The sequence below is a fragment of the Pongo pygmaeus genome, chromosome 14, assembly GCF_028885625.2.
Source record: "Pongo pygmaeus isolate AG05252 chromosome 14, NHGRI_mPonPyg2-v2.0_pri, whole genome shotgun sequence".
Lineage (NCBI taxonomy): Eukaryota > Metazoa > Chordata > Mammalia > Primates > Hominidae > Pongo > Pongo pygmaeus.
In genome coordinates, this window is record NC_072387.2 from 56,929,788 (window position 1) to 56,947,931 (window position 18,144).

The 18,144-nt window shown below is 34.3% G+C and overlaps 2 protein-coding genes across 3 annotated transcripts in view; one reads left to right on the forward strand and one right to left on the reverse strand.

Annotated features, from left to right (window-relative positions):
• RB1 (RB transcriptional corepressor 1) overlaps positions 1 to 18,144 on the forward strand; it is a 174,894-nt gene that overhangs the window by 99,133 nt on the left and 57,617 nt on the right. The gene's annotated exons all lie outside the window — the stretch shown is intronic.
• LPAR6 (lysophosphatidic acid receptor 6) lies at positions 15,140 to 17,279 on the reverse strand. The gene has a single exon (XM_054446108.2). It carries the CDS (start codon positions 16,422 to 16,424, stop codon positions 15,390 to 15,392), a length of 1,035 nt encoding a protein of 344 aa, XP_054302083.1. The 5' UTR covers positions 16,425 to 17,279; the 3' UTR covers positions 15,140 to 15,389.

Below are 18,144 nucleotides of genomic sequence, written 5' to 3' on the forward strand. Positions count from 1 at the left end.
TCAAGCTACCTTTGGCTTTCTTCACGGAATTAGAAAAAACTGCTTTAAATTTTATATGGAACCTAAAAAGAGCCCATATAGCCAAGACAATCCTAAGCAAAAAGAACAAAGCTGGAGGCATCACGCTACCTGACTTCAAACTATACTACAAGGCCACAATAATCAAAACAGCATGGTACTGGTACCAAAACAGATAAATAAACCAACGGAACAGAACAGAGACCTCAGAAATAATGCCACACATCTACAACCATCTGATCTTTGACAAACTTGACAAAAACAAGCAATGGGGAAAGGATTCCCTATTTAATAAATGATATTGGGAAAACTGGCTAGCCATATGCAGAAAACTGAAATTGGACCCCTTCCTTAGATCTTATACAAAAATTAACTCAAAATGGATTAAAGACTTAAACATAAGACCTAAAATGAGAAAAACCCCAGAAGAAAATCTAGGCAATACCATTCAGGACATAGGCATGGGTGAAGACTTCATGACTAAAACACCAAAAGCAATGGCAACAGAAGCCAAAATTGACAAATGGGATCTAATTAAAGTAAAGAGCTTCTGCACAGCAAAAGAAACTATCATCAGAGTGAACAGGCAACCTACAGAATGGGAGAAAATTTTTGCAATCTATCCATCTGACAAAGGGCTAAAGTCCAGAATCTACAAGGAACTTAAACAAATTTACAGGAAAACAAACAACCCTATCAAAAAGTGGGTGAAGGATATCAACAGACACTTCTCAAAAGAAGATATTTATGTGGCCAACAAACATATGAAAAAAAGCTCATCATCACTGGTCATTAGAGAAATGCAAATCAAAACCACAGTGAGATACCATCTCATGCCAGTTAGAATGGTGATCATTAAAAAGTCAGGAAACAACAGATGCTGGAGAGGCTGTGGAGTAATAGGAACGGTTTTACACTGTTGGTGGCAGTGTAAATTAGTTCAACCATTGTGGAAGACAGTGTGGCGATTCCTCAAGGATCTAGAGCCAGAAATAACATTTGACCGAGTAATCCCATTACTGAGTATATACCCAAAGGATTATAAATCATGTTACTAAAAAGAACATGCACACATATGTTTATTGCAGCACTATTCACAATAGCAAAGACTTGAAACCAACCCAAATGCCCATCAGTGGTAGACTGGATAAAGATAATGTGGCACATATACACCATGGAACACTATGCAGCCATAAAAAAGGATGAGTTCGTGTCCTTTGCAGGGACATGGATGAAGCTGGAAACCATCATTCTCAGCAAACTAACACAGCAAGAGAAAACCAAACAACACATGTTTTCACTTATAAGTTAAAACTGAACAGTGAGAACACATGGACACATGGAGGGGAACATCACACACCGGGGCCTGTCAGGGGGTGCGGGTCTAAGGGAGGGATAGCATTAGGAGAAATACCTAGATGATGGGTTGATGGGTGCAGCAAACCACCATGGCACGTGTATACCTATGTAACAAACCTGCACGTTCTGCACATGTATCCTAGAACTTAAAGTATAATAAAAAAAAGAAAATATTTAAAATATATCTTTCAAATTATTTTTTCAAATTTAAATCGAGGGTCATTTTATGTATGAGTACAATTTGTAAAGAATAGCCCATAGTTTTAGAGTCCTAATTTATTGACAAACTTATAAACAAAATTTTAAGCTTTTTTGGTATTCTTTTGAAATGTCAAAATTGATGGAAGCAAACACAAAAGAGAGAACAGTCTGTGGCTCTCAAAAAACCAAAAAGGATATCTGTTGTATGTTTGTATGGTGGGTCATTAACCTTTGGTGCACTTTGCAGAATTATTTTAAGTATTTACCGTTAGACATTATTTGTTTTAAGTTATATTTTGCTGAGAGCTACAACTCAGGAAGACAAGTGAATTGTAAGATAACGATTAAGCCACATTTAACACTTTTTAAAAGCATGGGCCAGGACAATGAAGCAGTATGATGCCATATATACTTTTACACAACAGCCATGCTAATATAATGATAAAGTAATTATGCTGTATTTTTAGGTAATTCATAAGCTTCTCATGAATTACCTAAAATAACCATGTATTTACTTTTCTTTGCCAGAAAGAGGAAACATTTTATTTTAATTTTAAACAATTCAATTCTGAAAACATAGCTAAAGCTTTAACCTTTCTCACTCTGACCCAATGTATTCCTAATATAGCTTTGCCCTTGACTTCCACAGCTAAATACTAGTTTCTCAAGTGATTTAGGTGACTTGACTTCATTATTCAAAACTGAAATTATTTAGCTTGTTCTAAATGCAACTTTGCTTCCTTCCCACTATGTCTGTTTTTCCATTACTTTTCAAATCATCTGGGCTTAAATACTGAGCATTTTCTCCTTTTCTTTCTCAATAGTTTGATAGAGTCCTGTAATTTTTTTTAAAGCTGTCTCTTATATTTATTATATTATTATTTTAATATACTTCATTACACTTCCCTAGAACAGATCATCAGCTCTCTTTAAGTAATTTGTCTGAGGTCACCCAGTTGGCATTTGAACTCATATTGGTTTGATTCCAAATTCCATACTGGTTTCTAATAAAAGTCTCTGTCACTGTACTATATTATTTCTGTGGAATCATTCATGCTGTTTTTATTACCTCTATAATATATAGTTAGGCATATGGGACAGTATAAAGGGAGCAATATAAATAGTAAGTTAATTTTATTCTAAGTGAAAGCATAATATGTATGTGTATTTTTTATCCTGAGTAACAAGGGAAGTGTTTTGCCTAGGAGCTAATAAGTAACAAGAAATGGAAAAGTAACATTTGTTGACTAGCTCCTTTGTGCAGTGCGCTGTGACTATTGGTCTGACTTATTCCTCAGGAAGAAGGATTAAAAGAAGACTTTACAAAAATGAGCAAACTATATTATAAAAGTAAATGCTAGTATGCATATATGTTTCATTCATGCAACTCCTAGAAATGAGACTTTACTATAAGTGTTTTCAGAATCCACAATAATTTAGGTTGAAATTAGGTATTTGGATCAACTTTCAAGGGAAGGGGTGAGAATGAGGTGAAACAGACATCTAGATTGTTTTTGTAGACTGAAACATTAGACCTGAGGTTTTTCTTGTTGTTTTACTCTTCCTCTGTTTTTAGTAAAAGATTCCAGGTATGCCTAAAGTCATCTTCTATACGAATGCAAAAATGTAACGACAAAGAAGGGAAAATAAAAGAAGGCAATATCTTAGGAATAAATGTTTTGTAGTGACATTATTTTTCTGCTAGTGAACTAATAATCTACAAAAATTTTAAGATAGATGAGCAGAAAGAATACGAACAAAAAAAGGATAGTAATTTAACTCATGAATAATCATCCACTGAAATGTAGCAAGGATATGCTACATATGAAATGTAATTAGATGATTGCTTAAAGATCTAGGAATATAAGCTCAATGTAATAAAATAACTCTATTTCTTCTTCATCATTGTTAAGGATTAATAAGGCATTAAATAGGTTTTCATGTGGGTCCTCATATGTTAAAAAGGACAACAATAAGAAAATCCAAAGAAACTGAGATAACTGTTATAAATCAATGCAGGTATTCTGTGTTAAATGCTTATGTAAGCCTGAGTTCTTCATCCAGATCTGTTTATGATTTTAAACATAAAATCATTTTCATTTCTAAACCTTTGCTCAAGTAACTTGTAGTAGCTGAGTCCTATGTCTGATCCCTAAGTCTATTATTTTCTCTATGTATCTATCCCCTTCTTTAATTTTAAAACACTCTGACACATGAAAAAATGCCAGAGTTTACTGTAGAGAAATATTCATAACTTGTCTATTCATGTCACTCCTCCCCACCACACCATCCATATTATACACATTACCCGTTCTCTTTGTTCATTAATTGGCAAAAGGGACTAAGAAATTCAAGGATGTACAAAAATAAAAAACAAACAAAAATCTAACAACTCAGGAATGTCCTGTAGGTAGCTCATAGAAACTTAGTTTAGGAAGTAGTGCCTAAACTTGCTTACTTCTTTGGAAGTTTGTCTGGTAATTATACAGACCAGCATCAAAATAACTCTCATTTATGTGTGTGACATTTCAGTGTAGAAGTAATAATAGGTAATGTTTTTGCATATGTCCTATTATAGGTACTGTTAAAAGTGCTTCAGTGTATTAACTCATAACTTCTCACAACTCTATGAAATAGATTCTCTCATCACTGTTTCACGATGGAGAAACTTTCCCTTGTCCACAAAACTGGTTGGTGACAGAGCCAGAATTTTAACTCAGGCTATCTGGTTCCAGAGACTATATTTTAGCCTCTATGTTGCCTTTTAGTGTATATTAGTTTACTGTTTGGTATGTGCATTGTCATGATTAGTTTATTTGCTCATGTTTTATCTGTGTTTGTGAGTGTTACTATGCTATGGCAAAAAGGGCCTGGACTTTGAATTAGCGGATCTTACTTAATATTCACAGAAGCCTGGAAGTGTAAACATTGCTATCCCTATTTTATAGATAAAGAGACCTGAGGTCCAGAGATGTCATGTAACTTGCTTTGGTGTGGTTCTGAGCAAATTATGTCTCTGTATCTCAGGTTTCCTTGTATGTAAAATAGGGATAACTTTCAGAGTTGTTGTGAGGAATAAATGAGCATTTATGAGAATAGTAATTAGAAACATAACAGTTAATTGTTAGTACCCTTCATTCCTTTTCCGCTACTATACAGTGATTTCATAAGAACAGAGAACTGAGGATACAGTTACACAGTATTAACCTGTTTATCTTGGCTTACTATAAGTACAGAGAATTTTTCTCTTCTCTTGAGGCACCCCTCCTCCCCCATCACCTTCTCAAAAAGTTCAGGGGGAAAAGGCATCATGGGACTCCAGCATTGTTAAGCATGGGCAGTGTTCACTGTTATATTACAGCTGGAATTTGTTATATTGCTTTAGTTATGAATCATGTCAGTAATTACCCTGAGGGTGGTGTTAGTTCACTATTCAAGTACAAACAAGAAGGGAAGTAGCAATGGTAGAAGAATAGCTAGGACATATTCTCTGTACCTAACCTGTGGGATGGAAGCACATATACTCTTATTCAGAGAATTTCATAAAGAGTCATGATGTTAGATAATTACTTGAATTTAGTGTTAGAATTTTCAGTTTGTTAACTTACAGTCAAATCTTAACTGGAATTGTGAGGAAGGGCTCTAGAATTCTGGATATGCAAGAAACAAAGAAGAGAAATAGGAGAAATCGATCCTAATTAGTGTGGCTTCTGAATTTCTGCAGCAAAATAAAAGGCTGTTATTAATTATTGAGTTTACTAAAATTTTAGAACTACTCTAAGGCAATTGTGCTTCAATCATCTAAGCTTACTTACCTTTAATTATAAAATAGAACAACTTTTTGGCATTTCATTTTTCCAAATATTTATAGCATGTTTTAAAAACTCTGAACTGTCACGACCCAGTCTGTTTCAACATACACATTTGTGATCCTTGGTGTTGTTACTAATTTACTTAATTGGTTCTTCATATTTTCAGCTTTTCTCAGAAATGGCCAAATATCAAAGGTATTTTTGGTGTCTTCCTGTAAGTGCTAGATTTAGAACATGATAAGGAAATGTAGAATAGGAAACAGCTGGATTTGTTTCTTAGCCTTTTCAAAAAAGTCTTTTCTTACTTTGCTAAGTTTCAGTGTTTCTTATCTCCACTAAATATAACAACAAATTTATTTTTAAGATTTTGATTATATTCCTTAAGAATTCTTCAAAGACTAACATAAATCTGTCTTGCTATCTTTTAAGTCTGGTCATTTTATCATTATGCCCTTTTCTTATTTTAAGATAATTTAATTGTCTAAAAGTTTTTAAATTTACATATTAAGTAATGATAGTTTTTATATTAGGTTTTATCATTTAGTTTTTTTCTTTTAAACATTAAGATTAAAAAGGTGGAGAAGTGAAATTACTTGTCTTTTACATGAGTCATAAACAAAAATGAACATAGGATACACTAATCCAATACTGAACTTACTATCAGTTCTTGAAAATATAATTTTTTTGCATTATCTTTTTCATAGGAATATCGGGCACCTTTAATAGTATACACTTTTAGATTGGCATCTGATTTAGTTGAACCCACATATTTTAACGGGGTCTTCTGAAAATAAACTTTTGCACATTTCAGTTCCAATGAAGAACAAATGGCCTGGGGAAGGGATGGAGAGTGGTAAAGAAATCCCTTGTAGAAAACCTTTTTTTTTTTTTTTTTTTTTTAACAGACGAGTCTCACTCTGTTTTCCCAGGCTGGAGTGTAATGACACAATCATAGCTCATTGAAGCCTTGAACTCTTGGGCTCAAGTGATCCTCCCACCTCAGCCTCCCTAGTAGATGTGACTACAGGTGTGAGCCAGACTACAGGTGTGAGCCAACACACCCAGCTAATTTTTTTATTCTTTGTAGAGATGGGGTCTTGCTCTTGCCCAGGCTGGTCTCAAACTCCTAGACTCAAGTGATCCTATTGCTTTGGCTTCCCAAAGTGCTGGGATTAGTCATGAGCTGCCACTCTTGGCCTACAGAAACTATTTATATGTGTCCTTTGCTTTGTTTTTCTTTAAATGCTGGTCCATTTTTTCCCCTTGTTTTAGGTAGCTAAGATTATATTGAATCATGTGTGTTTCAGTCTTTGTCATCTCAGGAAGTCTTATGAGACCACAACATATAGTAATTTTTGTCCAATAATTTTGGCCATTAGCAAAAATTACCTATATGACATATAAATCAAATGGTATAATTTTTTAGTGCTAAGTCTTAAGTAGTATTCATTTTTATTTAAATAAACTGCTTCTGTTCATAAAGTACTATATATAAAACCTTTTTACCTTTTTTATATATAAAACCTATGATTCATTGGTTTTATGTCCTATTAAAATATGAGCTAACAATAATTGGTAAAATTAGTTGGAAAATTCCCAGTTTTAAAAGAAAATTAAATTGAAGGTTCTGTTATTAGTAATTTAAAGATCTGTGTTTTGATGTAAAAACACTTTATTTTTTAGCAGCAGTAAAAGGGCTTAAGTAGTATGACTTTTTGTGTAACTTGGACTGTGCAATTGCTTTTAAAAATGAAACTATTTCTCATTTATAATGAGATAATGGAACTCAGCGTATTGGAATAGCAGACTGACCACACACTTCTACCTCCTTTCTCCCCGCAAACCCTACAGAAGTGACAAAAAAGACACATACCATAGGGGAGTGAAACCCAGCAGTACTCAGACTGTGAAGCAGAAAAACTGTGGAGGGAAGTGGAGGAGTTGATTCTTTTTTTTTTAGTACAAAAATAAATGAAGAGTGTATTGTGGATACAATAAAGTAGAGAAAACCACAGCACACAACACCCCCAGGAAAGGGGACTGGTGGAAGTGGGAGTCTTAGAGAGCCCCCAAGCTCAAAGTAGCAGATACAGAGAGTGGGGCAATATCAGGAAGGTTTTCTAAAGTGCTGTTTGGCAATGGTCCTCAAACTTGAGCATGCATCAAAATTACTTGGAGGGCTTGTTAAAACACATATTACAGATTGCTGAGCCCAGTCACAAAGTTTCCAGTGTAGGGTCCAAGAATTTGTATTTCTGGTATGTTTCCAGGTGATACTGATGCTGCTGGTCTGGGTACTACACTTTGTGAGCAACATTTTAAGAACATGAAACACCTGGACCAGTCCCCCATCTAAGGCCATGCCAGCCTATGAGAATAAAGAAAATGCACCTCTGTAGTCCCAGCTACTTGGGAGACTGAGGTGGGAGGACTGCTTGAGCCTGGAAAGTTGAGGCTGCAGTGAGCCGTGACTGCGCTACTGCATTCCAGTCTGGGTGACAGAATGAGACACTGTCTCAAAGAAAAAAGAAAAAAAAGCACTTTCCTTTTTACTAATGAATTTTAAAAAGATGCCGTCTGGACACAGCAACCCTAAGCTTGGTATGCAGAGTTTAGACTGAAGCCCCATGTTGTTGTTCAGTGCATAAACTATACAGATACAAGCCTGCGCCCACCTTCAAATTTTGTGTACACTTACAGACACGGGGCTAGGGTTTCCTGATGGTGCCAAAGAGAGAAGCAGAACAGAAATTGAAGTAAACCCAGACTTCTGTAACAGACCTAAAGAAAAAGAAATAGGAAAGGCAGTTCTTCCTAGGAGGAAAATACAACAAACTATTGTACTGGTAGGTTATGTAGTTCCTTACTTTGGTATTTTCAGGTACCTCAGTTCAATATTTATTCATTACCATAAGAAAGACCAGAGGAAATGGAGGAGAGAAAATAATAAAAAAGAACAGAAAAAAAAATTCCAAAACTAATGAAAACCAGGGGGCTTCAGATGGAAAGGGCCCATAGTGCCAAGCATGATGAATGAATGTGGATACTTTTTTTTTTTTTAATGACAGTCTGGCTCTGTCACCCAGGCTGGAGTGTAATGGTGTGATCTCCGCTCACTGCAACCGCTGCCTCCTAGGTTCAAACGATTCTCCTGCCTTAGCCTCCTGAGTAGCTGGGATTACAGGCGCGCGACAACACGCCCAGATAATTTTTGTATTTTTAGTAGCGACGGGTTTTCACCATGTTGGTTAGCCTGATCTTAAACTCCTGACATCGTGATCCGCCTGCCACAGCCTCCCAAAGTGCTGGAATTATAGGCGTGAGTCACCCCACCCAGCAAAAAATTCAGAATTCTAAAGATAATGAGAAAATTATAAAAGCTTCCAGTGAGAAAAAGTAAGTTATTTTAGGGGAATGAGATCCAGATCAGCACAGAAGTTCTCAGTAGGAATACTGGATATTTTATAACCTAAAATTTGTCAAATATGACAGCAAAATGAAATTTGGAAATGCAAGGACTCAGAATGTTTATCTCTTGACTGCCCTTTTGAAATGAAATTACTAGGGAATATGCTTTAATAAAATGAAAAAAGAATCCACAAAAGGGAAATCATGAGACCTAATTAAAAAACTGTCACACCAGTGCAGAGAGAAAAATGCAAAAAGTCCTAGGATGCAACAAGCCCAGAAAATGTTTGTTCCACATGAGAAATCAGATAGTTTCGTAAAGGATGCCTTCAACAACAAAATGGTTTCTTTTAGCAATTTTATAACCTCATCTAAATGGTGGGAATTTAACAAATACAGTTTAAAGTTGATAAATCAAGTAATAAGAGTAATAATGAATTTGTGTATTAACAAAAGAAAATTTGCCTTTTTTCCTCGGGCTTTTGAAGAATTTTAAGATTCATTCTAATTATTGAGACCAATTATGTGCCAAACACTAAAATAAATGAAGTTCTAGGGTGTTTTTCCCCCATCCTTGTTGACCCATAGTTTTGACTGCATATAACAGGAGATGGCATGCACAGCCCACAGACCATAAATTTGGTTGTAACACAGCCAGTTTATTCGTTTATATATTGTCTGTGGCTGCTTTCGCACTGCAGTACAGAGTTGAGAAGTTGCAGCCAGAAAGTAGAGCCTGCAAACCTAAAATATTTACTATCTACTCCTTGAGAAGAAAGTTTGTCAATACCCAATATAAAGCATTAACATGTTTCCCAAAGTTGTAACTATACAAAAAGGTATAATCTGAAAAATGTCATATTCTTTGATATTCCTTCTATCCCATTTCCAACCCCACCCTTGTTTTTTGGTTTATCTTTCCTGTGTTTCTTTTTATAAAAATAAGCAGGTATACACGTTTTATTTTGCCTTTTTCTTTTATGCTCTTTTATGCTTTTTTCATTTAACACTACCTTCTTGTGTTAAATGTATGCTCTTTTATGCTTTTTTTTCATTTAACACTACCTTCTTGTGTTAAATGTATGCTCTTTTATGCTTTTTTTCATTTAACACTACCTTCTTGTGTTAAATGTATGCTCTTTTATGCTTTTTTTTCATTTAACACTACCTTCTTGTGTTAAATGTATGCTCTTTTATGCTTTTTTTCATTTAACACTACCTTCTTGAAGTCATTCCATATCAGTTATAGAGATATTTCTCATTATTACAGCTGCATAGTACTGTATTTTGTATATATACTACAGTCTGTTCAACCAATTTCTATGATTGGACATGTATGTGTGTGTTATGTAATTGAAATTGTGTCTTGAGGATAAATAACTAGAAGTGAGAATGCTGGGTCAAAGGGTTAATGTGTGTGTGTATGTGTGTGTTAGATATTGCCAAATCCCATCCATAAGGTTTGTACTATTTTTCATTCCCACCAGAAATGTATGAAGGTAGCAATTTCTCCATGATGGCTACTGTCCAAATTTTGCCAAGTAATGACATTAAAATATTCTTCTCATCTATTATCACCATCATTTAAAAAAGAATTTCTCCCATTTTAATAAAGGAGAAAGGACAAATCAGAAGAAAAGGATAAGAAGAGCCCTTTAAATTGTATAAATGTAGTTCTTATTGTGATTATTTTTCTTTTCTTGCTGCAGACAAGTGCATCTCTACCCTGTATCAGACGAATCTTTATTTGATCATGTCTCCCTTACCTTGAAATTCTTGAGGACTTTCCACAGCTTCTCAGCCCTTAACGTGGTCTTAACATGGCATATAAATATGTGTAAGATGTCAGCCCTATTTCTCCAGCCACTTTGAATGTTTTAATTCTTTCAGTATCCAAGTTCTCTCCCACAGGGCCTTTGCCTATGGTGCTTGCCTCGCCACCATTAAATAACTAGACAAGTAAAAACAAAGAAACTGGGTTCAGCCAGGTGCAGTGGCCTGCACCTGTAGTCCCAGCTGCTTGAGAGGCTGAGGTGGGAAGATTGCTTGAGCCCAGGTATTCAAGTCCAGCTTGGGCAATATAGCAAGACCTCATCTTTCTATTAAAAGAAACAAAGAAACAGGGTTCTTACCCTGGCTCTATATTAATTTGTTATGTGACATTGTGTCCGTTGTTTAGTCTTACAGTTCCTCAGTTTCCTCAGCCTAAGGTATAGTTACATCAGATGACCATCAGGCCCTTTCTGTTCTAAGTTGTGAATGTTCCAGAAGCCATTTTGATAGGACGATAATGGAACTTAGCACATTTACCCCATGGCTATTAACTGTAACTCTGCTGTAAGTATACAACACATAATTGTTTCTTACAACTATTTATTTTTTAAAATCACTTGAAATCTATTATGAGTAAACCAAGTTTTGAGAAAACTGATTATTAAATTTTTGAATTATACCCCTTCTGGGGCTCTATCTTTTGAATTCTGTTTTTAACACTGCTTTTCCAATGAAAGAGGTAATTTTCTACCCTTTTAAGAGGTTATTGTAGTAAATCTTTTGGGGGCAGGAAGACAAGAAGGTAGGAGAGGCTTAACACTATCATTTTAAGGTAATAAAAAAGAGAGAGAAGTTTGCCTGGTGTTAATCTCCTATTCATTTATTATCTGATCTGTTGCCTTGTTTAATTGACATTCTTTGTACTTTTATAAAACTATCTGACATCAAGTAAAAATGATAAAGAGAGAAAATAGAAATTTGAGAATTAGAGATTTTAGGAGTTATGTACATGTTGATCTCTGGAAAATATTGCTAAATAAGTAATGTTGTTGATCATTAAATACTCTGGTCGGTTTAGATATTAATATGTTCTACATTCTTAAGTTTGTTCATTAGTCCTTTTTAATTTGTAATTTATTTCTTAGAAGCCATGTTATAAATGGGTAATTCAGTTTTCAGGAAAGCCCCAAAAAGCTTTTTAAAAAGTTTGTTTTTGGAGTCTTTAAGATTTCATCCCTGCCTAAGCACTGTTTATAAAATTGTTTCTACACAAAAATTTATTCACAACTAAGAACATTTGTGACATTCAGAGTTGGACTGGCATTTAGGCACAAAAAAAGTTTAGGTGCTGGAAGGTAGTAATGCTTCTTCTTGGAAATAGTAATTTAATATATTGACAAAGGACAAAATACTTGGTTCATCAGGTGTCCAAAATTGTAGGACCAAAAAGCAATTGCTTCAGATTCTTGATAACTGTGTACCATTCATGAACCAAATGTTTCTCAGATGGGAATATGAAGTTTGCTCCATTTTCTATTTTATATTTCTCAATTTAGTGACTAATTTCTTTAAATACCAATATCTATAATTAGGATTTATATTTCCAATTTACTTTTCAGCATTTTGAATGTAGAATATCAAGGTTCGTTGATAGCTCCTTAAGTAGTGTCTTTAGTTTAATTTTCTGTGAATATATTATATATAATACATATATTTTTATGCTTTTTAAAATAAACTAGGTACTTGATATTTTCTCAGTAAAGATGATTTCTAAGTTCAGAAATTATTAGGATGCTGGAAAGTCATTTTTCCACACTTGAAAAATTTTCTCAGCTTACTGTGTTCCTTTGAAGGGAGTTAATGTGGAAAGGAAGATTAGTCAAATCATCTACTGTTTTATGAAAATGTTAATAACAGTGGGCACAGTTTTTGTAGGGGGGCTTAGTGCTATCATTTTCAGGTAATCAAAAGTAAAATCATCAGAGTTCTAATATTAATATAGGTTTTTCTGAATAAAGGGGGAAGGGAAGAGAAAACCCTCAGAATATATGACTTACCACAAAGTACAACACTAGCAAAGGAAAATAAATTTTGTTCCGGTACACTTTTTTTCCATAGTTCTAGATGAGAAAACCATGTTTGTTATCTGTTATATATTGCTTTATGAAGAATCTTACAAAACTTTTGATTCATTTATCTTCATGTTGACAAGAGACATCAAAAAGTTTCTTCATGAACATAGGAATAACAACTATTTAATGACTGTTTTACTTGCATTTTAAAGTTATATTCATGCTTTGTGATCTTGCCTTAAGTTGAGATCTTTAAGCTGAGGAGAGTTCCGAGAAATCTCAAAGTTATACAATTCTCCACCCCTTTCCCCCAGATCAGTAGATTGGTAGTTGCTTCTCAACTCAGTATGTTTAAGAAAGAGTGTATTTTTATTTACTGAAGTGTAATATCAAATAAAGGAATTTCAGGTCAATGGAAGAAAACACATTTATATTATGTATATACTTCTCTTGGGATATAAAGGACCATAGTTAGTATCTTCACTAGTTTTTGGGGGTTTTTTTCTTTTCTCTCTTTTTTTTTTTTTAAGATAGGGTCTTGCTCTGTCGTCCATGCTGGAGTACAGTGGTGTGATCATATCTCACTGTAACTTGGAAATCCTGGGCTGAAGGCATTAAAGATGTATTTTGCTTTAGGTTTATCTAAAGGAAACCATGGATCCCTAAAAAAAAAAACCCCACTGTTATTTTATTGAAAATGTGTTTACCTGTCTAGCAAATGATTGTGATTTTTCTGAAATCATTACAGCTCAAACCCAGAGAACAGCAAAAATCAAATTTATGTCTTAAAAGAGTTTTTTGTCCAAGTTGTATTGAGGACTTGAAAGATTAAGACAGTAGAAATCAGATAGGTTGGATGCTGAATTTAATTACATGTCCTTTTTCTTAAATAGAAGGCATTCTTTTTTAGTTAACTTTGGAGAACTGCTTGATTTTTTTTTTTTTTTTTTTGAGATGGAGTCTCGCTCTGTCACCCGGCTGGAGTGCAGTGGCGAGATCTTGGCTCACTGCAACCTCCGACTCCTGGGTTCAAGCGATTCTCCTGCCTCTGCCTCCTGAGTAGCTGGGACTACAGGAGTGTGCCACCACACCCAGCTAATTTTTGTATTTTTAGTAGAGACGGGTTTCACCATGTTGGCCAGGAGGGTCTTGATCTCTTGACATTATGATCCACCCGCCTCAGCCACCCAAAGTGCTAGGATTACAGGTGTGAGCCACCGCACCCGGCCTGAATTTTTTTAAAAAAGGAATATGTTGGATAATAAAAAAGTTTTAGTGTACTTGGTACTTTTTTTCTAAAGTATACCTCAGAGCCAGACCCATTTTATGTTTAGCGAAATGAAAATATAGTTTTGTTTAGTTATTTGGCCTTGTAGTTTTGTTACTTTATAATGTAAGGAACTGTGTCCTTAATTAATCATTTTGACGTACAATAACATCTTGCCTACTTGAAATAATGTTTTGAACTTTCCAATATTTGGCTTAAAATGGTCAGAAGAGTGAAGGAAAAGAAAATATTTACAGTCATGCATCACATAACAGCATTTTGGTCAATGACCGCATAAACGATGGTGGTCTCAAAAGATTATCATACTATATTTTTACTGTACCTTTTCTGTGTTGAGATATATTTAGATACACAAGAACCATTATTTTACAGTTGCCTACAGTATTCTTTACAGTAGCATGCTGTATAGGTTTGTAGCCTAGAAGCAATAGGGTGTACCATATAAGCCTAGGTGTGTAATAGTGTATACCTTCTAGGGTTGTGTAAGTACACACTATGATGTTTGCACGACATAATTACCTAAGCAAGCATCATAAGCAACACGTGACTGTATATTACTTTCTAAATGCCAAGTACTATATTTTACTATCTCTGGTGTTTCTCTGACCTAACATACTTAAAACATAAGTTCTTGACTGTGATGTAAGTGCACCTTTAAAATGTACCTCTGGTAGTATTTTATTTTTTTGCTAAGTAAAAACTTAGCAAAATGACATTTTATTAGTTTTCTCCCTCTCAATTTTTGTGGCATATATCATTTTGAAATTGGGTGTGTTATATACAGAAAATCAAAATAGTCACTTCAAAGCATACCATATAGATAGCATCTGCTTTCTACAAATTGCCTACACAGACCAAACTCCCAAAATGTTATCAGTGTGTTACTGCTCAAGATCTTCCAACAATGTTAATATGTCATCATTTCTACAGAAGACTACATTTTTAGTTATATATATATTTTAAAATACTCCCAAAACATTTATTTCAAATTACTCTTCTTTCTCATTTGTTAATCATAGTTTAAGAAATATGATTAGTAGTTTTAATTCAAAATAAAAATGGTATGTTGAATAAAATATTACGTATTTAAACTTATATAAATTAGTATAAAATAATTTAGTAAATTAAATCATTTAATATAAAAAGGAATTCAAAGACATTACAGATTGTCACCACATAATTTAAATCAGTCACTTTTAGACACTAAATAACTTTAAGAGATTTTTTTAATGAAGGAACAAATCAAAATGGCTCAGAAAAATCAGATGGAGTGGATACACAAATAAAATACATGTTAATGCTTAACACATTGAATACAAATTTTCTTTATACTAAAGACTTTAAAATGTCCATGTGTTAATTTCTTTTGGAGGTGGAAAAATAGTTTGTCCAAAAAGACACTTTTCACAGTTGAAGGAACTTGAAAGTTCTGTCCCAGTGAGTCCTAATGGTTTTATTTCAGGCAGCAGATTCATTGTCAAATATCTTACTTTTTAAGGTCTGTAGGTTATGCTGAATAAAATTCTCTGCACCATGAACTTCAGAGAATCTGAAGTCACTTCTCCTGACAGACCAGTTTTTCATTTTTATTGAATTCTGAATTGTGTCCGATGTAAAGTAGTAAACTATAGGATCAAAACAACAGTTTGAAACAGCAATACAGAGAGTGATTGGGTACATTGTCCTTACTGCTGCCACTACTGAGCAATTAACAAATGTTTGTGTTCTCACAAGAGAATATAAAATAAGATTGATATTGTAAGGAACAAAACAGAAACAGAATATGATCAAATGTACAAAAATCATTTTTAAAACCTTAGTTTTGTTTATTTTGCTTCTACTTAATGTAACAGGTTTAGTTAAAGTTTTTAGCACCATACTAGAACAAGTTACATTTAAAATCAGAGGAATAAAAAATCCCACTATTTCGATGAAAATTACAATCCTTGAGAGATATGTTTTCCATGTGGCTTCTGGAAAATTTTCAAAGCAGGCTTCTGAGGCATTGTTACCCTGAGAGTGGGTAGACTGAACAAAAACGGCGGGTGCACTTCCTCCGATCACAGTTAACCACACGCCAATGCAAACAATCTTTGCATTTCTTTTGGTTCTTAGAGTCTTTGACTTAAATGGGTAGACAATTGCCAGAAATCGATCTACACTAATACAGGTTAAGAACAGAATGCTTCCGTACATGTTGGTATAAAACAGCATCACAGAAATCTTACAAAGTAAATCTCCAAATGGCCAATTCCGTGTTGTGAAGTAAAAAATCCTGAAGGGTAAAGTAAAAACAAAAAGCAAGTCTGACATTGCCAAGTTAATCATGTAAGTTGTAGTTTCATTTCGGACTTTGAGGACGCAGATGAAAATGTATATGGCAACACAATTGGATATTAACCCAAGCACAAACACCATGCTGAACATGCACCCATACAAAGTGTACTTAAAGGAGTCATTATAGAAGCAGTGGGAGCTGTTAACGCTTACCATCGTAAAGGCACGTCCAATTTTCAGTTTGGAAGCACTTTCATCAGCTGCAGTCTCCTTTGGTATTCAGATTATAACCTCTATAACCTCCAATTTATTTGCAAATTATCTGGATCTTTGGATGGTTTTATAAATATTTCCTTTTTCTCAGAAATATCCAAAAGAAACATGAAATTTGTTGCTGTAAAATTTCCGCTGGGTTCTTCAACAGGAAAATATTTTCATTTGTTAGTCTTTAGAAAATCCATGAATTCCAAGGCTCAGTTAACTGACGAGCAACCTTTAAAAAATACAGTCAACGAGGCCAACCCATAGGATTATAAATTTAAAGAAAAGCTGTGATCTGTGACCAGAATGAAACCACTTGTCTTCTAAACTTGTATTTCAGTAGTCAAGATGAATACTCCAAAGTTAATGTTTCTTTATGCCTCAGAATGTTAAGCTTAAGTTGTCAATCTTATTTTCTTTTCAGTGCAGTTTCAGAGACTTAAACATTCCCAATTTGTCCCATTTTACTTCTTGCTTCTTTTAAATGAAGTTTTCCTTTTTTGTTTTCCTGCAGTGGATCCCAGATGGTGGGTAAGCAGAAGAGTCTTTTAAAGATTCCGAAATAAATTCCCAAGCTTGTTAGCTCTTGCTGAATTGAGGCCTTTTCCTCAGTTGCCAGCTGTATCTTGAGGTCGCTTTCTCTGAAGTGAAAAAGAAAGGCTTCCTAGATTTGTAATATGACATCACAGGAAGAAGAGGCTGGGTTTGGACAAAGAAACTTTCAGCCCAGTTTGTTTGCACTTCCTTTAATCTGATAACGTGTCTGCTGGGAATATACCTAGGAGGCTTGCAAATGGTCACTGGCTATTTAACTGCGTGGTCTGCTCATTAACTCTTTTTATGTGGAAATGCCTTCTGCGGTGCTGGCAACCTCTCAGAGTTGTTTTGATTTGTTTCAGTAGTAATAATTGAAAGAAAAAAATCACTATTCAGCCTGTTCTCTTATTCGATTGTTTTCGTGTTTGGGATATGACAATTTGGAAAAGAAAATGTATATGGGTGTGTATTTATAAATTGAAATTGTTAGTGGTATCTTAACATAGCATTTCAAAGAACTGTTTAATGACTATGAAACAGGGGCCTTTAACCTTTAAGGTATAAAAAGCATTTGACTCTTGGTTTCTGAAAAATCCTCAATATTTAATTGTTATTATGAGTAGCTCTTATCCTGGGTCTCATTAGTTTTTGATAAGCAATTTTCTAACATTCTTTCCTCTTTCCTATGAAGTTGAATTAATATTTTAGAGCTGTTTAAATTTTTAAATTACTCATTTCTCCAAAGAACAAACTCAAGAATCTTTATCTTTGGTGTGGTGTTAATCTTACTTTCTAAGCACAAAATGAAGTTGCATCTTTTTAAACAAAATTTTTTTAACCTTAAATTGATTGAAATAAGGTTTAGAGAATAAAAATCCTACTACTTGGCAAAATTTTAGGTTCATGGTCTTGTCTTCCTTCTTCCTCCCAGCTCTTCCCTTAATCCCTTAATATGACATTAACTATATATTGAAATATATTTCAGATTTTGTCTTCATCTAAAAGTTTCTATGAATGGTTTATATATTTATATTTAAAGTATACTCATATTTTGGGCCAGGCGCAGTGACTCACGCCTGTAATCCCAGCACTTTGGAAGGCCGAGGCAGGTGGATCACCTGAGATCAGGAGTTTGAGA

Excerpts from the sequence above, each read along its gene's own strand:
- LPAR6 (XM_054446108.2), bottom strand. The coding sequence starts at position 16,424 with ATGGTAAGCGTTAACAGCTCCCACTGCTTCTATAATGACTCCTTTAAG.